Source organism: Phalangium opilio, unplaced genomic scaffold (genome assembly GCF_054372755.1).
Source record: "Phalangium opilio isolate 3A_F unplaced genomic scaffold, DU_Popi_V2 ptg000011l_1, whole genome shotgun sequence".
In the NCBI taxonomy this organism is placed as follows: domain Eukaryota; kingdom Metazoa; phylum Arthropoda; class Arachnida; order Opiliones; family Phalangiidae; genus Phalangium; species Phalangium opilio.
The window spans coordinates 963914-982969 of record NW_028324147.1 but is presented as its reverse complement, the minus strand read 5'-3'; the positions used below and the strand labels follow the sequence as shown (position 1 = coordinate 982969).

Sequence of the window (19056 nt, the reverse complement as noted above, 5' to 3'; positions counted from 1 at the left end):
GACAGCGCCTCACCAGGTGTCCCTCGCTTTACCCCGAATCTATGACCTACTTCACTCACTTCAAAATTACAAGCTCCAGTTTCTAAGTTGCCAGAGATTACAAACTTATAATTAAACATATCTTATAAACTTATGGCTATATTAATTGGAACAGATCTAATTTGGAACAGTCGGCGTAATTGATTTTAACCCGAAATTCTTCTATGAGTTTAGTAGGAATGTTGACGTAAATTAGGCTCACCTCGTATCGGTGACTCAGCTACAGTAACCTTATATCCGCAGCAGTCCAAGAGATATCGATCTCGGGTCCTTTCGCCTAATTGTTTGTTTCGGGTTATTTGTTTGACCTAATTTATTAACTTGCTTTGTTCAAATTAAGACTGTCATATTGGTTTATTTTAATTCATCTATTATAATATAAAAACATTTATACTAGGCCTAAACTTAGTAATATCAGTTAATTCAATTTTCCATGGTGGTTTTTTTCTTTCTTTCTAATTTTAAATTGGGTTTCAAACTCTATTCAACCATTTTTATATCAGATATTTTTGGCGTTATACTTCTCCAAAACGAATTCTTTCTACTATGGGCCTAGATATAGTATTATATAAAGTTTTGACTTTTCAATTTGAGAATCAATAGAATAGTTCGAAACGTTTTTCTAACTTTTTCCCAGAAGCGATTTCTCATTTTAATGGACTTTAACTTTATACTCCCTACTGTATAACCATACCATAAGCCTATTACAGCCATTGGAAACTTTCTCAGTATTGTTGCGCAATGCGTATAAAGCCTCACTTATATTTTTGAAGGTTATGTAATAGACTTACGATAATACCAATCATCTCGTTTCAAAACCATACATTTTTTGAACTATTTTTGACAAATACCAATTTTTTCAGGCTTTTTTTTTTTTTCTTGACGAAATCTGTCTCATCTTAAACTTGCAATGTACGATAAACGCGTAGCGAGTTTAATTTACTTGTTGACTAAATATATATATAGAAAGTATAGGTTATGGTGTAGAACTATCCCGTTGAATCCAACTATAGAGGATGAATTCCATAAAAGTAATTTTTTTCGATTTCATTTCGGGATGAAATGGGATAAAAATACACACCAACAAAAGAATTTCGGTGATAAAAAAATTCTTAACTCTTTCAAAAATATATATAATTTTTTTTTACTTGTAATTTAGTAAAGGCCTTGAGTAATCATCGTGTTCTAATTTATACCGTACTAATTACCAATTACGGCGAATAATGCTAATTAATACGCCATATTTCTTTATTTTAAAATTAAATTAATCTTTCGAAGCGCGGGTAGAGTTCTAATCAAAATTTGACTTTTCTTTATTTTTAATTATTAAATCGATTACTCGGTGTTAATGTAATTAATTTAAATGCATTAATTTTCTTTTTGATGTAGACCGCCGTTTTCTGGTGGCCAACGCGCAGGTGGAGAATTTTCCGATCATCTATTGCAACGATGGATTTTGCGAGTTGGTCGGCTACACCCGAGCGGAACTCATGCAGAAGCCCGCTCTATGCGAGTTTCTTCACGGTCCTCTTACCAGCGGACAAGCCGTGGCGCAGATCAAAGAAACTCTGGCCAATTGCCAAGAGAGACAACTAGAAATTCTTTATTACAAGAAAGACGGTAAGAAAACATTCCCCTACACCCAGGAACCCATGCACCCTGTATACCACCCACGATAATTAGTTCTTTAGCGTCTTGGAAACTACCATGCAGAGTACTCTGTTTGTACCTTAAGTTTGCGTAGAATCCAAGGGACCAAGACTCTCCAGGACTATATAGTTATCCCAAAGAGAAACGGTAGACTTTGCGACGCGACTGAGTGTATACGGATGAACCATTTCACTTTTTCGGGGGTCCTATAGTTCGATAAACGAAAAAGATTATCCTTAACTCTTATTAGAAAGGATCGAACTTCTTGACAAGTCGGATTATAGGCTATATATATATTTTTGATAGGTTTTTTGGGGGTTTAATCCGGACCCGTCCATTTCAAATTGAAGTAGTATATAGCACCAAAGAGGCCCGGTCAACCAACCGACTTTGGAAGATTCGGTTATTCCTTTTATAGGGAAGATTGGTTTTCATTTCTGTCCGCCATTTTCGAAGATGGCCGCGGATTCGACTCGGAAAATCTTTCTTAGCTGTATCTATTCCTTAAGGGTAACATCCCTGTAAAATTTCAGTCTTCTAGTTGAAGCGATTAGGGCTGGGCGTTGAATCTGATGAGGGACGCTAACTGTGGAACGACTCGGGCACGGTGGGACGCTAGAAAATGGGGGAGGAATACTCGGAAAAATGGCGGGCGGTCTACGTCAGACGAATCGGGAAGACCGCCCGCCATTTTTCCGTGTATTCCTCCCCCATTTTCTAGCGTCGTACCAGACCCGAGTCGTCCCACAGCGTGCCGATTTCCATCAGATTTCTCTCAGATCCATGGTTGTTCATCATTCGGGGTTTTTATATATTTCATCTTCCCTTTGTACGGGAGACGAAAAGCAATTAAGCGTAAGAGTGTTTTCGTTTCTGACACTATATAATTTAAGGTCAGTTTTTTTTATTTATTTTCAGTCTATACGTGACTTTTAAAGTATTTTCCGATATTTTAGAGAAAGAGTGTGGCGAGTCACTGTTTCCAAGTTTCTTTTATCTTGACTCGAACTTAAGTAGCGATAGCGAAGAAGCTTCGTATCATTAGCCGAGATAACAAGATGGCCCAAGGGCTGGGCCTTAATAGTAATTTTACACGGCTCACGTGACCCCCCGTATAGTTGACAACTAAAAACATTTCTGAAACACAATCGTGTATCCCTTTAATTTCTAATAACGTCACATTTCAAATAATATTAATGAAACTAAATTGTGCACCCCACTAAAGTATAATTTTTAAAAACCATACGAATCAAATAATGTATTTAAACAAAATCCTGGATCCCCTAAACCAGAAATCACTATGACCGTAAGGCGTCCCCTCTATTTTACGAAACCTAACCTAACCATCCAGCATAATCTCTGATGTATCACGCGCACAAAGTGCAGTAGTGCACGAAAATTATCATCTTGTTTCCCTTCACTCAAAAAAGCCCGCGAGATTTAAACTACCTTTCTTTCCTCTCTCTCCGAGCGGGATGCCCCCTCTCCCTCTTCCCCCTCTCACTAATACACGGCTCACGTGACCCCCCGTATAGTTGATTTCCAATAAATCGTACAACTAAAAACATTTCTGAAACACAATCGTGTATCCCTTTAATTTCTAATAACGTCACATTTCAAATAATATTAATGAAACTAAATTGTGCACCCCACTAAAGTATAATTTTTAAAAACCATACGAATCAAATAATGTATTTAAACAAAATCCTGCATCCCCTAAACCAGAAATCACTATGACCGTAAAGCGTCCCCTCTATTTTACGAAACCTAACCTAACCATCCAGCATAATCTCTGATGTATCACGCGCACAAAGTGCAGTAGTGCACGAAAATTATCATCTTGTTTCCCGCGAGATTTAAACTACCTTTCTTTCCTCTCTCTCCGAGCGGGATGCCCCCTCTCCCTCTTCCCCCTCTCACTAATATACCAGGCAGGCAGTTCTCTCTCTACGCGGAGCTTCGTATCGCCACCGCGTACGCTAGCGATCTCTCTCTCTCATCGTAAGCGTACGTTTCGCGGACGCGACCGGTTTCCCTCTCTCTCTCATCGTAAGCGTTCGTTTCGCGGACGCGTCCGGGACAGGGACAGGGACAGGGACAGGGACAGGGACAGGGGTTTTGGTGCCGTTTCTTAAATTTTACCGTAATTAAAATTACGTGTAAAATTAAAAACCGTGTTTTTTGCTTTTACTATTTGCTTGACCTCGAAAGTCGTCATTCGTTTTTTCGGAAATTGCTACCTTTGTTTTGTTGACCATGCTGTATCCGTACATGGTTTCCATAGTATCTGGGATGGAAATCGTGGAATAATTTATATTACAAATCATAGGTCTAAGCTCTGGTATAAAAGTAAAAAGAATTAAAATTGGTTCCCGTGGTGGAGAGAGGGAGGTAAAAATGATTTTAGACAATCAGCTAGGGAAAATTTTGAAATGTCATATGAAGGGAATTAATTTTTGAAATTCTTGAAATCAGTAGAAGATTTAAATTGTGATAACTTGTAGAGATAGGGATTGTGTATTTCAAGCGTTTAAAGGTGTGTATTCCTTATATTAATCAATTGGTCGAGCTTAAACATGCCGGGGAAGTCTTGTTCTTCGGGCCGTTATTAATAGGAAAGCGCTGGGAAATTTTTGAAGTTTATCGCTGTAGAAAATGAAGAGGGTGGATTTCCCGTCACTCGGCGAGCACCCGCTCTTGAAAAAGCGACGAAGCGAATGAGTATTCGCCCCTCTTAAGCCCGTCTCCTCCGCCTAACTGTGCAGTCCGAGACGGAAACTCCGAAAGTGAATGTCCGAACAAACTCTTAGAGTTTCCGGATGGAATTGAGAGTTGAGAGTTGAGGATGGAGGATGAAAGGAAGATATGGGGATGCTGGATGCTGGGATGCGCCCTATATTTGGCATCATTCCAATCAACGATCCCTAAGGAGTTTGTTTCGCTGAAATTCCTTCCATTTTTATTTTATTTTTTTATTTCTAGGCTTAGTTTGATATCCCTGAATCGTTTTAAAACGTATATACGGTTTTCTCTAAGTCGAGGGAATTTTAAAATTGGTCTATAAGTATAAAGTGGGGGGATTTTAAAATTGGATATATATTAAGTGAGGGGATTTTAAAATTGGATATATATTAAGTGAGGGGATTTTAAAATTGGATATATATTAAGTGAGGGAATTTTAAAATTGGATATATATTAAGTGAGGGGATTTTAAAATTGGATATATATTAAGTGAGGGGATTTTAAAATTGGCTATATTAAAATGAGGGGATTTTAAAATTGGCTATATTAAAATGAGGGGATTTTAAAATTGGCTATATTAAAATGAGGGGATTTTAAAATTGGCTATATTAAAATGAGGGGATTTTAAAATTGGCTATATTAAAATGAGGGGATTTTAAAATTGGCTATATTAAAGTGAGGGGATTTTAAAATTGGCTATATTAAAGTGAGGGGATTTTAAAATTGGCTATATTAAAGTGAGGGGATTTTAAAATTGGCTATATTAAAGTGAGGGGATTTGAAATTGGATATATATAAAGTGAGGGGATTTGAAATTGGATATATATAAAGTGAGGGGATTTTAAAATTGGATATATATTAAGTGAGGGGATTTTAAAATTGGCTATATTAAAGTGAGGGGATCTTAAAATTGACCTTAAAAGTCAGAAAATTTTATATTGGTTTGGTATTATTTATAAGTCCATCATTTTTACATACCACAACACATGCCTTTCTACAAATAAAAACACGCGATAAAAATTGTTTAGGGAGAACCCGGAATAGTCTGGGAATTTTGCAAATAAATGAAAAATCTGTGGCATCCTTGTATGATGGGGGAAAACAAAACCACTATAAAAATAATAGAAAATAAAAGCCTTAAGATGAAAGCGAAACCATGAAGAATTTAAAAACGCGTACAGGCACTTAATTAATTTTTAACTCATTTGTTTAATCTGTTCTGTTTATTTTGTTGTTGATGCGAGAGTAGCTCATCTCATCTCGGCTTCTATAGAAGCAGCTTTCATTTAAGGCATTAGTAAAAGCAGCTTTCAAAAAACATCTTTTTAAAGTAATCACTTAGTAATCTTGTTTAGGCGATCGCCCGAGCCGAGCCTTAGCTTAGCCGCGTATCCCTAATTAATTTGAAAGCTCAGTTTTTCGAGAGCGTGCTGGAGTTAATGGTGGGTGAAAAAAAGATCATACGCTCCAAAGGCAGCCTCCTCACTAGAGAGTCCTTGCTTTTTTTTGCTCCTCCACTAAATGAAGATCGGGGGTGCATGGGTGGGGTTTGAATGTGATTAGCCGGCTTCGAGGGGCTAATCACTGTCAAAGTTTCTGTACACCGATATTACGGATTACTTGTAATCATTTTAGAACTGTTAAGGGTAGGGATTTTAAAGATTAGGTGTAATCAATTTAGTACAGTCAAAGGTACAGACGTGTACACCGATTAATTACACTGAGTGACCGGCCCCTCGGCCCGCTTAAAGAAGAAAAAGGTCACACTGAGGCGGTGACGTCGACATTACATATGAAGAAGGTGGCGGAACAAGGATTTTGGGATTGACCTCTTTAAAAACAAGGCTTCTCTCTCCGATCACGGACTTTGAGTTCAAAATAGGACTAGTGAAGAAGGAATTATTATTTCTAAACCAGGTTGAGAAGTAAGGCTTGACCAGTTTAAAAACTCGCCAATGTCCAGTTTATTTAATTAAAGTGCTTGGGCTCTACTGGCCATATCAGTATCGTGTTCTTGATAGTCCGCACTCTGTCCCGTTTTCCTGTCCTCATTTTAATATAAGATCCATGCTCTGAGCATTTTTCTATTGCCTAAATAAGGCCTTAGTTTGAAAGTAGTACAAGCTGCGGGGCCTCGGAGTTGTACGAGTATTTGTTTAAAGGCAGACCCCGATAGCTCATTACGAACTATTCGAACGTTGTGTTCTTCCCCCCTCCTCCTCCTAAATTCGTAACGATAACAACCTCATATTTTAATGAATATTTCGAACCCTTTGATCTTTCGCTAAACTGGTTTAATCCTCTTTTAACGTAGCCGGTGTAGCATATTTTTGTTATTTTGTAATAAGCTGGGTTACGTAATAGGGTAGGGTACGGTTTTAACCCTTTTTTACTTTTGATGTTTTGGTCAGCAAGAATTTAGCATCTAGGTACCTTTGGGAGGGGGGGATTATACAATTTCTGAACCAAAAATGATTAAACAATATAAATTTTTTTATGTTTTGTCGAAGTTCTGTTTTTCGAAGAATTTCGTGGAATTTTTAGGGGAATTTGCGGTAAGAGGATTAAATTTAAGATAAGGGATAACGGCGAATTAAAGTTTCCGAATTAAACTTACTTACTTAAAGGTAACTAATCCGAGAAAACTTTAAACTTTAACTTGACTTCATTTCGATTCGAATTTGTTTTTACTAAGACTTGACTTAATTGACTTTGAGAGATTAATTAGGGATTCTAAGGATACTTATTTTTATTCTTATGTTTTCCCCCAGTATCTTTTACAAAGACGCTTAAAGGGGGGGGGGAATTCAAGGTAAGGAGATTAATCTTAAAGTAAAGGTGTCGAAGTTTCGAATTAGACAGACTTATTTAAAGTATGGGTTTTGCCCAGAATTACTAATCCGAGATATTATATTAATTACGATCATATAGTTTATGCCCTTTGACCTTTTAATTTTGAGGTAGACATCAATGAGAGGTTGTTGTTAGTAATTGATTATTAATTAATTATTCTCGTGTTTTGTTTATTTGGTTGTATAGGTACCAAGTTCCTGTGTAGTCAAGTGATGGCTCCGATTCGCAACGAAGAAGGAGAAATTGTTATGTACATTCTTAATTTCGAAGATATCACGGATGCGCCTTTTAGAGAAGAAGTACAAGACGTACGCGTCTCTCCGCTACCCACACCCAAGCACCGTAAGTACCACCACCACTCCAATCTCTCTGTGTCTATTTAACGTATACAAGTACTTCCGGCCATTTCAACTCTTTTAAACGAGCTCCAAAGCGGTTATTATATAGGCTTATACAATTTAACAAAAAGTATTGATTGGTGCATTGTTAACGGTTAGGTCATGACGCTTAGTTGTATCGCTCCGACTAGCGGAGATTAGTAAAGAATATATTGTATCGATTTATTTATCGATTTAGTTTCACGATTTAAAAAAGAAAACGTCTTGTGAGATTCTCGTGAACGTCAGTGGCGACATAATTTAACTGTGGCGTGCTTTATTTCTTTCATTATTGATTTTAATAATTAATTATTTTAATAATAAAGCTTGCTACAAAACTAATTAATTAATTGTCGCTACCGACGCTGACGAATTTCTCAATTAATCGCCTCCTTGTTTAGTAGGTGGTATTTTTGAAAGTGTGTTTTCCCTTCTCGGGCAACTTTTGTTCTTGCAGTTTTAAAACAAATTCCGCGCTTAGGAAAATACATAGCCAATTCTAAACTGGGACTCGGACAAAGTGAGCAGAACATCGATGGAGAAGGTCCGACGATTTAAATCTATATTAAAAAAAAACATAATAATAAATTTTTTTTTTTTTTTGGAAATTTTTTGATAACAACTTTTAGTACTATCGAATAATTGCATTTTGCTTCTCTTTTTTTATTTTAAATTGGCCTGTTTTTTTCATAATAATTGCTTCGAAATTTAGTTTCTGTCAAAGAAACGCACGATTTGCATAATATTTTTCAGAAATAATTTTATTTTTAAAAATTATACGTAAGAAAAAAAACATTTTTATTATACATCAAAGAACGCGAGTTTTTTTTACTAAATTAATGCGCGTAGAAAATTCTATTTTATTATCTACTTTCTCTGCTTTGAATTTTATTAAATTTTCAAAAAGAGATGATTATTTTTATTTTTCAATTTAAAATAAATAGAAGCTTCAAAAAGCTTTTTAATATTTTTAAAAAAATCGATCCCCTTAAGCCTAATGTTCTCCTGAAAAAGGCTTAGCGTACGAAATTATTTTTTTTTATGTTAGGCTAAGTAACTAAGGAAACTTAAGTAAATTTGGCTTAAGAATTGAAAGAAATTAAGTTGATTTTTCTATTATTAAAAACAGACTTGGCGCAATGGAGTCGTGACCCCTAAAGGCGCGAATATCGTCACCCATTGACCCACATATTTAAGCCTATAATTAGAAAGATGTAATTCTTTTTTTCTTCTCCCGCCCATTTCGTAATCCATAAGCCTTGGTTCTCGAGTTTCTATGGCTGCTTCGTTTCAAATTTGAAAAATATTCTTTGAAGTATCCAATTTCGGATCGATTTTTTTTAAATATTTCTTAAAAGGGTACTTAAACGCCAAGGGTATTTTACGAAGCCGTTTAAATACCCCTTTAAAATCCGCCTCAGCCATGAAGTTAATTTGGCCTTCAGCTACGCAGCAAGTGCATCGTATTTTTAATTCTTATTTCGATTAATTATTTATTTATGAATACATTAAACGAAGTCCTCCCTATTTTGATAGCTATCTAAGTGTCCGACGACGTTTTTTCCAAATTCTTTTCGCAGATCAAACGAAGACATTACGTTTGAGGTTACCGGGTCGACGTAGCGAAGAGCAGTCGGTTGCCAGTCCCGAGGGCGAATCAATGGCCATGGAGACTTTCCAACCGAGTTCCACGGAGTTGGCCACGGTTCCCGATTACCATTCGGCGGCCATGACACTACAGCAACAGCAGCAACAACACGCTGGCGCCGAGAGAACCAGGAGTTTGGAAATCGGGGACCACGTTGCCTGGTTGAGGGACACCGAGGGACTCATGAAGAAAATGGGAGGTTGCACTTGGCCTCCGCCTTATCAGGATCAAACTAAACCGGAGGTCATCAAGTCTCAATCAATGGGTAAGTCATCCGCCCTGCCTAAGAGGTCAACTGAAATGTTACGAAAAATTTGCTGAACGTCTACGGATTTTGAAGAAGGTTGAGCTATTTTGGAAATTGTATTGAACATACTTGACCACTCTCAATTCCTCCTGGTTTTGAAAAACATTTACCACACAATTGGAAAGATAATAATTCGCGTATCCTTAGGCGTTCATCAAGGATTTGATTGAATCTTTATTAATTAATTTATACATTTATTTAATTGAGAATGTATCCTGCGTCTCGAAAGCTCGGAAAGCATGACGTAAATTAAGTAGTTTTTGACCAATTAGTGTCTTTGAGAAGTAGTTTTTAAGTTCCAATTAGTTTACTGATTATTTAAATCTTTATTTGGCTCTATGTCCAGTTAATGCTCCCCCTCCTAATGAGAAGGGCGAGGATATACGGGGTTGAAAGGTCAATTGATAACGGTGGTGGTTTTTCTTTGAATGCCTGTTGTTGGTTGTTGTCCTTTTGATTGTTTTTTTCTGTGGTCTTGCGTTCGATTGTCTAGCTAGCCAATCTTCTTCGAAAGTGGCGCCGCTCAGCGAACCGCAACGCCGAAGAGCCATGGCAATGGCAATACCTCAAACTTATGCCGCCGATGACATCGGAGGTAATTCACCTCGACCAAAACTCACCTCACCCACGCTAATGACATAAACACACACATACCACGCTGTCTGTCCCCAATTACGTTACTCCCCCGTCCAATCGTTATTTAGCCCACGATAACAATCAACCTTTATCGGCCGCACTACCTTTTACCAGCTACCAATAACATTTCCCTTGCACGTTGCAAGATCGTACATTCGTATAGATTGTCGATCATTTATAATACGAAATTGTTTATTACCCTAAAATCTTTTAAAAAGTTTCATATTTTTTATCTCTTTCATTGAATATTGTTTATTTGTTTGAGATTAAATCCAAGGATTCTAAATTTAAGAATTATGATAATGGACCAATTCATTAATTTCTAAAGAGAAGGGTCGCCTTTTTGGGTTATTTCCCTCGCGCCATGAAGCGCCGCTAGAGGCAGAACGAGTCGACTATAAACCTTTCGCATTTATTATTCCAATAATTGAGTAGTTAATTGAATGGTCTATGGCGAAAACAATTTAGGGTCTACCAAGAAATTTGTGTTTTCCTAAATGAACAACGATTTACAAATATTATAGAATATTAATATGAATTCGAGCAACTATTAATAAATAACCTTGATTCCTTTATACTTTAGAATCCTTGGGGTGTGTTTTGAAAGTTCTTTTTTGGCTCGACCAGTAGTTGAGGGGTTTTGTCTAATCCAATTTTTGTACTTTTCTCTCTCTCTCGCTCGCTCTTTGAAATTTCGCCTCGTTTTCAATTCCCAACTCGTCTTCCATCGTCGTTTGTCGCGTGGCGTGGTGGTGGTGTCTCCTCTCTGGCTCGCTTTATCTGGTCGGATGGATACCGTTTGTTGTGGGAATATTGTTTAGCCAATGCCAACAATTTGAGCAAGTCTTTGCCGAACGCTTGCTCGGATTCGGATTTGTCGAGATACCGAGCTTACTTGCACGGCAAATCTCCGTCGTTAAGTAACGTGACGGCGGAGGGCGCTCAAGGCCGCCAGAAGGACAACAGCCATTCGTCGACCACATCCAAGTTTCTACTTAAAGAAATGCAATCGCACACCAAGCACCATGTCGGCGAAAAAGTTGCTCAGGTAATGTCAAAACACCTTGCACGATTCTCTTTTTATTATTTTTTTAAATTAGTTCAGGCGAGTTTGTTGCGGGTGTACAGGGTGTTGTCAAACTGAGTGGAAAGCGTCACTATGAGTTTGACTCGTGGAGCAAACCCTTTAATTTATGGTAGGCTTACTAAAAACACCCTGTATGTCTTTTTTGGGACCCACTTCCATCCCAAAATACCTCGAAATACTTCTTGGAAAGAAGCCCATTTGAAATTAATATTATCACCTCATGAACGCAAATTTTTACATTTAAATATTACTTAAAAATATTATTAGAAATACGCTTAAAAAATTTGAAAAAAAACCGGCGCGAATCGTACCCTGCAAAAGTTTTCAAACTCCCGCCAAATTTTGTTATCGATTTAATATACCTACAATATCTACCTACTACTGAATATTTGAAGAAGAAACGCTATAAATTTTAAATCCTTACATTATTCAGAATACAATTTAAACGATAATTTAATGTAAATTATCTTCAGTCTTAATTTAAATCCTGATACGATGAAAGACGGCGCTAGGGTTGCTTTCCAAAATCAATGGGATAGGGTTAAAGCGGGGTTTTTCCGTTGCCATGGAAACCATTTCATTTTATCCGGGTGGTTGTTAAGGTTGGGTTGCTCACGAGCTCGGCTCGAGAGATTAAATCTTTAGGCACGCGACTTTTATCGCGTATGCGCGTGTAACTCGTCAGCGATACGGAAGCTAGATGCCTCCCTTCCCCACGAAAGGAGTTCAATGTCAAGCGACCCTGTCTAAGATCCAACCCTTTCTCTCTCTCTCGAATCGGAATGAGCAACGGATCACTGATGTTTTTGCCTCTCTTTTACTATTCAATAAATTTAAGAGAAAACCAAAGAAAAATAGGGGGGCGATAGATGCGGGTTTTGGGCTTTTCAGATAGGAGCTTTTTATCGAATTTCTACGTGTTTGGAATAGGACGTCCTTTTTGCTTTCTCGCCCTTCTTCTAACACCATCTCGCCTTCGCGGTTAGGGATTTTTTTTTGTTTTTTGCCTGGCGTAAGTTCTTATTTTTTTTTTTTGGTCTTTGATTGTTTTAACTCGTACGTGCCCAGACCAGAAACGGAATTAAGAACAGCGCCCGAGAATTCTAATCTCTTGGACCGGATATGTTTTGATAGATATTCTTTGGCGCTAGGTCACGTGTTAAGATTGACTTTGATCTTGAGACGGGAGGGGGTATAGCGCCGCGAGTAATGTACCATTATAAGCCCAAGAATATATTTATCACAACTATAACCTTGTCAGATGCTATATATTTTATAATAACAGACATTTTGAAAAATCACGACAATTTAACCTACGTCATAGCATCAATTTCAGTCGTTAACTTATGTCAATTAAAATTTGCGTTAATTATTCGCTTTATATTTAGTTTTATAAGTATACCTTCGCGGTGTTAAAAATGCTATCTAGTATATATTATAGATATGGCAGCAGTCTTTGTTATCGTTTAATTTGAATACTTTAGTCCGCTATTATATCCAATTAAGAGGCATATAGAAAAGCTCATTAGTTAATTCAGTTCTAGCACACCATTAGGAACTAGCCAACAAGCGAGGAGAGGGATCCGCTAGCCCCGTCCTCCTATTGCATATACATACACTCAAGTTAGAAAAAAGTAAAAAAACAAAATAAGAAAAGGTGGTATGCAGAGCTAGCGAAGGTGCATACATACATACATAGTTGGGGAATGGGGGGAGGGGGGGCTACGAAAGTAATTAATGAACGTCGTTTTCTGTTATTCGGGAATTTCCACGGGTCGCTTCCTTTTGCCCCAATTAAGACGCGAATGATTCGATTTAGAAATGAGTGCCTTTTTATAATACCCTCCCATTCTCCCTCTCTATCTCTCTCTCTCTAACCTAGACCTCCTTTTTTCAGTTTACCTCTTTTATGAGGTAAAGCGTCATCAACTTTGTAAAATATTATTCTAAAATGAATATACCTGCAGTGGAATTTAAATTTTAGCCTAAATTACGAAGTGAGTTTTGGGGAATTTCAGGTTTCTATCTCTAAAATTTTTTTAGAACGGCCTTGACACGCTAAAAATTTTCCTTTTTTTGTGTCGACAACCTATAGCGTTTTTACCACACTTTATTATACTGATATATCCCTAAGATAGGATCGTTATAAATTGAACTTTGACCTTTTCCATATTTGTAAACAATATTTATGGGAAAAATACTCTCGCGAGTTTTTTTCTTTTCCTGACCAACACCTTGACCGAAATATATAATTAATTATATACGCCTAACGAATAGTACGCTGCTCATTTTGAACTTTGACCTTTCGAAAGCCTTTGTAGTAAACATTACCAAAAAAAGGCTTAGGCCTAACTAATTTATTTTCCTTTTATAGGAATTTATTTAATTCCTACTGGAATAATGAACAATTATTTTCGCAAAAAGAAATATAATAACCAACATCTAAGTAATAACATTCGTAATTAAATTTACTTTAATTTAAGAGTACTATCATTGAGAAATAATTAATTATAAATGAGTTACCTTTGAAACCCCCGCCTTCCTTGGCGTTGCATCCCTTAATTCCATCTAAACAACAGAGCTCAGTCTATACTCTGAACTTAAGTTTTGTTCGCGACAGTGGGACGCTCGTAGGAGTGTCCTTGTTTTGCACCGAAGCAAGCAACCAACCCCCTTTGGGAGAAACAATTTTTACGACATGGCATTCCAAGTGGAATAAGGCAAAACTTCAACATCGATTACCTCGAGACTATAGATTAAGGCGGCAGTTGACTGTGGGGGTGCTGGTCAAAGGGGTACGTCCAGGAAAACGAGGAAAAACACTTACGAGAATGGACTCGAAACTGGACGTAAAAATAAAGTTCCCATAGCCACTATTGCGTTGTATTTAATGATTGCGCAATGAACCCGTATAACGCGTATGAATTTAGTCACGTGGTCTTAAGGCCTTTTCAGACGATGCAACTAAATGGGTCAAAAACTAAGGTCAACAAAAATTGGTCAGTCATCTGTTTTTAATTTGTTCAGTGATTCAACGTGATTCATCTAAATGAGTCAAAAGGTTGTATCGTCTGAAAAGACCTTTATTATTAGGTTTCGATCCCCTCGTACCACCTCTGAGCTAAGGTCACGTTGAGGTCATGGACGAATCTATCTTTAGAAATAAAATCCTAGCTTCAGATATTTAAATAATTACCCACATTAAGGTTTTACTTCTTTAAAAACTATACCAAGTTTTTCATCTATTTGAAGATTTCAAGTAGATAATGTACTAGTGATAAAAGCAGCGAACCCTGAGGAATAACCTTATTCTTAAATACATTCTCATCCTGAAACTTTAACTTTAGACCATCAGGCTGAAAAAAAAAATGGTTTCTCCGCTCTCTCCTTTGAATTGTTAGAAAAACAGGATATTTTCTTCCATTAGAAGGAATCAATAAAAGTGGACGAGGGGGGAGAAGTGAACTGTACCGGAAACAATAACGTGTACATTGCTGCCAAACACCGCCATTTAAGTGAAGGCTGACCCCCCCAGCCAATTTTATATATTCTTTGTACCGTACGGTTTTTCTGAATGAAATAAAACATCCAGGCAAAACGTTTGCGGCTAATGCACTTTTCCCCAATTGTTTCTCTCTTTCTCTCTCGAAACTGGATTAGGATTAGCGCGGGTGTAATCGAATAAGCTTTGCCTAGAATTCTTGGAAAGATCGCGTGGAATTGAACTGGATGGGAAGAATATCCGTTCTGTAGGTCAGAGGTCAAAACAGTGTCGAAATGCGAAACGAAAACCTAGTTCTATGAGTGGAGAAAATATAATTCAGAGTTGAATTCGCTTTATTTAACTTGTTTACGAGGTTTAGTAAGGCTTCGCCGAGGGGATAAACAACACGGAAATCTTTTTAAATTAGGACTTTACTCGGATGTTTGAAAGACTTTAATTAGATCGCCGAGTCATTTCCATTTATCTTACCTGAACTTATATAATTTCTTTGGCGAGTGGTTATCCCCTCGAGCCTCAAAACCTTCTTGGCGCCAGATTGCGTATGCAAATCTTCCACTAACTGGCTTTAATTATGCGCCTAATTTAAGGCAGTTTAGCTTAGAGCAAAACGTACTTGGACGGACAACATTGTTCAAAGCTTTTTGAGTGGAAGGAAAAAAGAAATATGTGATTCCATATTTTATTAGAAAGCAATTTCCTAAATGTCTTCTTTCTCTTCTACTTCTTGTTCTTCTTGATGCCTTTCGACCCCGAGACTGTCTATGTACGGACAGACAGAATTCAACCGGAATGACTTAACTGGCTTATGAACTCTTTAAAGGACAAGTCTCGTGTCTCGTTGTACGAAAAAGAAAATCTTTTTAGTTTAAAGGATTATGAGAAAACCATTTTTAAATTCATCTTGTTTCAATACTGGATTCTACCGGGGTTTTTCTCTCTCTGAGACTTATCCTTTAAACTCTAGATACAGTCGCTTCTTTTCCGAAGACTTTAGTTTCAACATTTTCAAAGCATCGACGTATTTTCCTAACCCTTTTTGACTCTAAATGATAAAAGGGAGTAAGAGGGAGGGAGGGGGAGGGGACGGTGGGAAGGTAAGGGTTAAGATAGAAGAATTTTATTCCTGTTGGGAACTGTCACGGGTGGCGCCCTTCGAGCGGGGCGTCACCATGGCAACTGACTTTTTGTTTGATTCTTTTCTGGCGTTCGCTAACCCCTTTGTCGCCAACATCACGTTTCCCCTCACCACCAACCAATCTCCTCCTTTTTTCCCACTCCTTTCTTTTTTTTTAATTTTCAAGGAAATAATTTTTGCTCAAAACCAAAAAGGTCACGTGATATTAGACACCACCGCCAATTAAGGTCGACTAAGAGTGCCAAAATGTATTAAGTATTAAAACCTATAAAAAAGTTTAATTAAAGTAATAATTTATGTATATTAGACCTAAATTGAATGAAAAATAGTTCCCGTGGGAATTTCTCCAAGATCAATTGTAATATTTAGTGTGGAGTATGTATTTATTTTATTGTTAACAGGAGGGGAAATTCAATAATAAAGTTACTATATTTTTGTATTAAGTTTACGCTGTGATGATTTCCTACCCGGGGCTGGGGGGTTGGGGGTTATGATTATGGCTAATAATAATGGTTCGTTGTAATCCCTCTGAGCTTTCACCTCTATATAGATAAGGCGCTAAAACACGGGGGCTACACCTCCTTTTCTGGAGTAAAAATAGAAATTCGATAATTCTACCGAAGTTTAAACTTAGCCTAATTTTTTTTCTTCTTTATTTCGAAATTGATCCCTATGGGTGCTGCTATATAAGTCATTAATAGTTTTTATTTTAACCTGCAAAATTGTTATTATAATTAATAATATTTAATTATTTTGATTTTAAAATTGTTTGAACATTATTGTAATGCAGGAGAAATCATTGTTGCAACGTTTGCGATGGATAGCCTCGGGATTGTACGGACTTTTACCTACTTGGTCGAAAAACGGTGGCGAAGTGAGAGATTTTAAAATCATTATAGCTTGACACACACTATAGCTGAAATACACGTCATAATGATCACTAATTGCCGCTATATACTCACATTTTTTAATTGATATTTACACCACCACGTGGCAAACCTTAGTTCGCATTTACACATTTTGTCAATACAGGCTGCTAGTTGACCTTGAGTAGGTACACGATATTCTGGCGTATTTTGCTGTTCGCAACTTCGCGTGCGAAAAGGGAATTTGACTAAAATTTGCATAATGTAACAAAGATCGGATTTGACTCGATGCTAATGTACTTACTACAAAGCCAAGTGCTACTAGGCGCCTAATCTCTTCAGATGGGCAAAATGACTTGGATTAGATTTAGGTTGTTGTGAGGAGTATTTACGAAGTTATTTTATTGTTATTTAGAACCCGTACTTAGTTCCGGGCTTCAAATCCAGGCTGTTCACTCCAATTGCCTATACTTTAAAGAGATATGTATTGTTAAACTTTTTAACTTTTAAATTCATGAGGTTTTAAACGGAACGGTGTTTTAATTTTAATATTAAGGTGTTAGTGGGGAATTAATTGTCAGACATTAGTTTATTTCAAGATCATTATCTCTTGTTTTAATTGGTATGGAACTTAGTTTTTTGTATCCTTTCATATAGGACAATTTGGGCTATGGTATCCTTCAAGGATTTGACAGGAAGTTGCTTTAGACTAGAGTTATGGCGTTTCAAAAATGAATTTTTAAATTTGGCGTAGGCGTTAGGAATTTGAAGGTGGATTATCTCTAGTTCTAATTGGGATAGGACCAAGTTTTTAACATCGTAGGTTAGAGGTCATTCGTGGGTATCGTAGGTTAGAGGTCATTCGTGGGTATCATATCCTCCAGGGATTTCGCCACCGTACCCGAGTTACGAGGTCCCAAAGTTGAAGGGTCAACAGCTGGTATCCTAGGGGGAATACCGTGTTACACTCTAAATAATTCTACGAGTAGGGTAAATGTAGTTGATTTTTATCGCCTATAATTTCCTCTGCGTTTGTAATAACTTTAATGGAAGCGAATTCATTCCCGTTTCACTCTGAGAATTCCATACTAAATATACTAATAAAGAACGCATTTATTGGTAGCTAAATAACTATGGCGTCTTACAACCGCATCCCCATTTCCCCTTCGTAAGGCTATTATGACGCCTAAGAAAACTGAAAGAAAAAAAACACACAAAAGTAGATTACGAGTAAAAAAAACCCTCCCTAAAGATAAGACTTGACTTGGAAAATTTCAATCTAAGAATATACCAAAGTTAATACTAATTTCAGCGTAGATTTTACATTGAAATGGACGTGACCCGACCTCCCATACGGTGTAAATTTACGTTGAAATAAGGCGTATGGCTGGAAATAGTTTTAGGGAAATTATTTCCAACTCAAGTTTTTATTTTTTCTCTTTTTATTATGAATTTTTTGTTACTTTTCCAAGTCCAAACTTGTCTTCCTTTTTCTTTTTGTTAAAGGGAACTACGCGTTATTTCTTATTGGCTAAAAGAAGAAAAAAACTGGCAGCATTGCTATAATAGAAAGTACCACCATCACGCGAAAAACGTGGTTTGAATTTCCATTTATAGAAATGCTTTTTCGTTTTTTTTTTTTGGTCCTTTACGAGAGATGTCAAAGCCTCAGAAAGGTGGTAAAGGCACCACCGCGTTATCTTCCCCGTATATTCTAATATAGACTGTCATTACTAGATATGCTATTTGAAAATAACGTTACGTGATGTGTTATTGAAAATCCCTTCGCCAAAAAAAAAAATATTCAAAAATGTAATATGTAAATTGACCTTATTCGACACGCTATGGATATGTACCCCGAATTTCACGGAAGTTATTTCGTTCCATGGAAAGAAGCACCATATATAGACCTAGAGGTCGTGCATGGAGAAAAATGTTGAAAAGTTTAAGCCTTGGCCGCCAAAGTCAACGTTATAACTCTAGCTTAAAAAGAAGTCCAGTTAAAAAAAATAATAATATTGTTTGAGGATGTGATTAGCCTAAATTGCGATCCCAGGGAATTGTAATTTTGAAAGTCATAGAATTTTATATTAGTTGTGTAATGTTCTCCCATAGTTATACAAGTTCATAAGGTCACTGGTTACTAAGAGTTTGTCATGAAGTGAGTGAGGTAGGTCATAAATTCTCCTAAAAACAAAATAGTCATGAATG

General features: G+C 36.9%; 1 protein-coding gene across 7 annotated transcripts in view; it reads left to right on the top strand.

The window, feature by feature from the left end:
- Positions 1-19056, top strand: part of LOC149709698 (voltage-gated inwardly rectifying potassium channel KCNH6-like) — an 89465-nt gene that overhangs the window by 20336 nt on the left and 50073 nt on the right. For 5 of the 7 annotated variants that reach the window (XM_089857493.1, XM_089857461.1, XM_089857446.1 and 2 more), the window contains exons 2-7: positions 1429-1659; positions 7471-7626; positions 8119-8205; positions 9242-9574; positions 10110-10211; positions 11074-11300. In XM_089857493.1, coding sequence (XP_089713619.1) covers positions 1429-1659; positions 7471-7626; positions 8119-8205; positions 9242-9574; positions 10110-10211; positions 11074-11300 — 1136 coding nt within the window. The remainder of the gene's footprint in view (positions 1-1428; positions 1660-7470; positions 7627-8118; positions 8206-9241; positions 9575-10109; positions 10212-11073; positions 11301-19056) is intronic. The other 2 variants (XM_089857477.1, XM_089857485.1) reach the window with 2 other exon arrangements.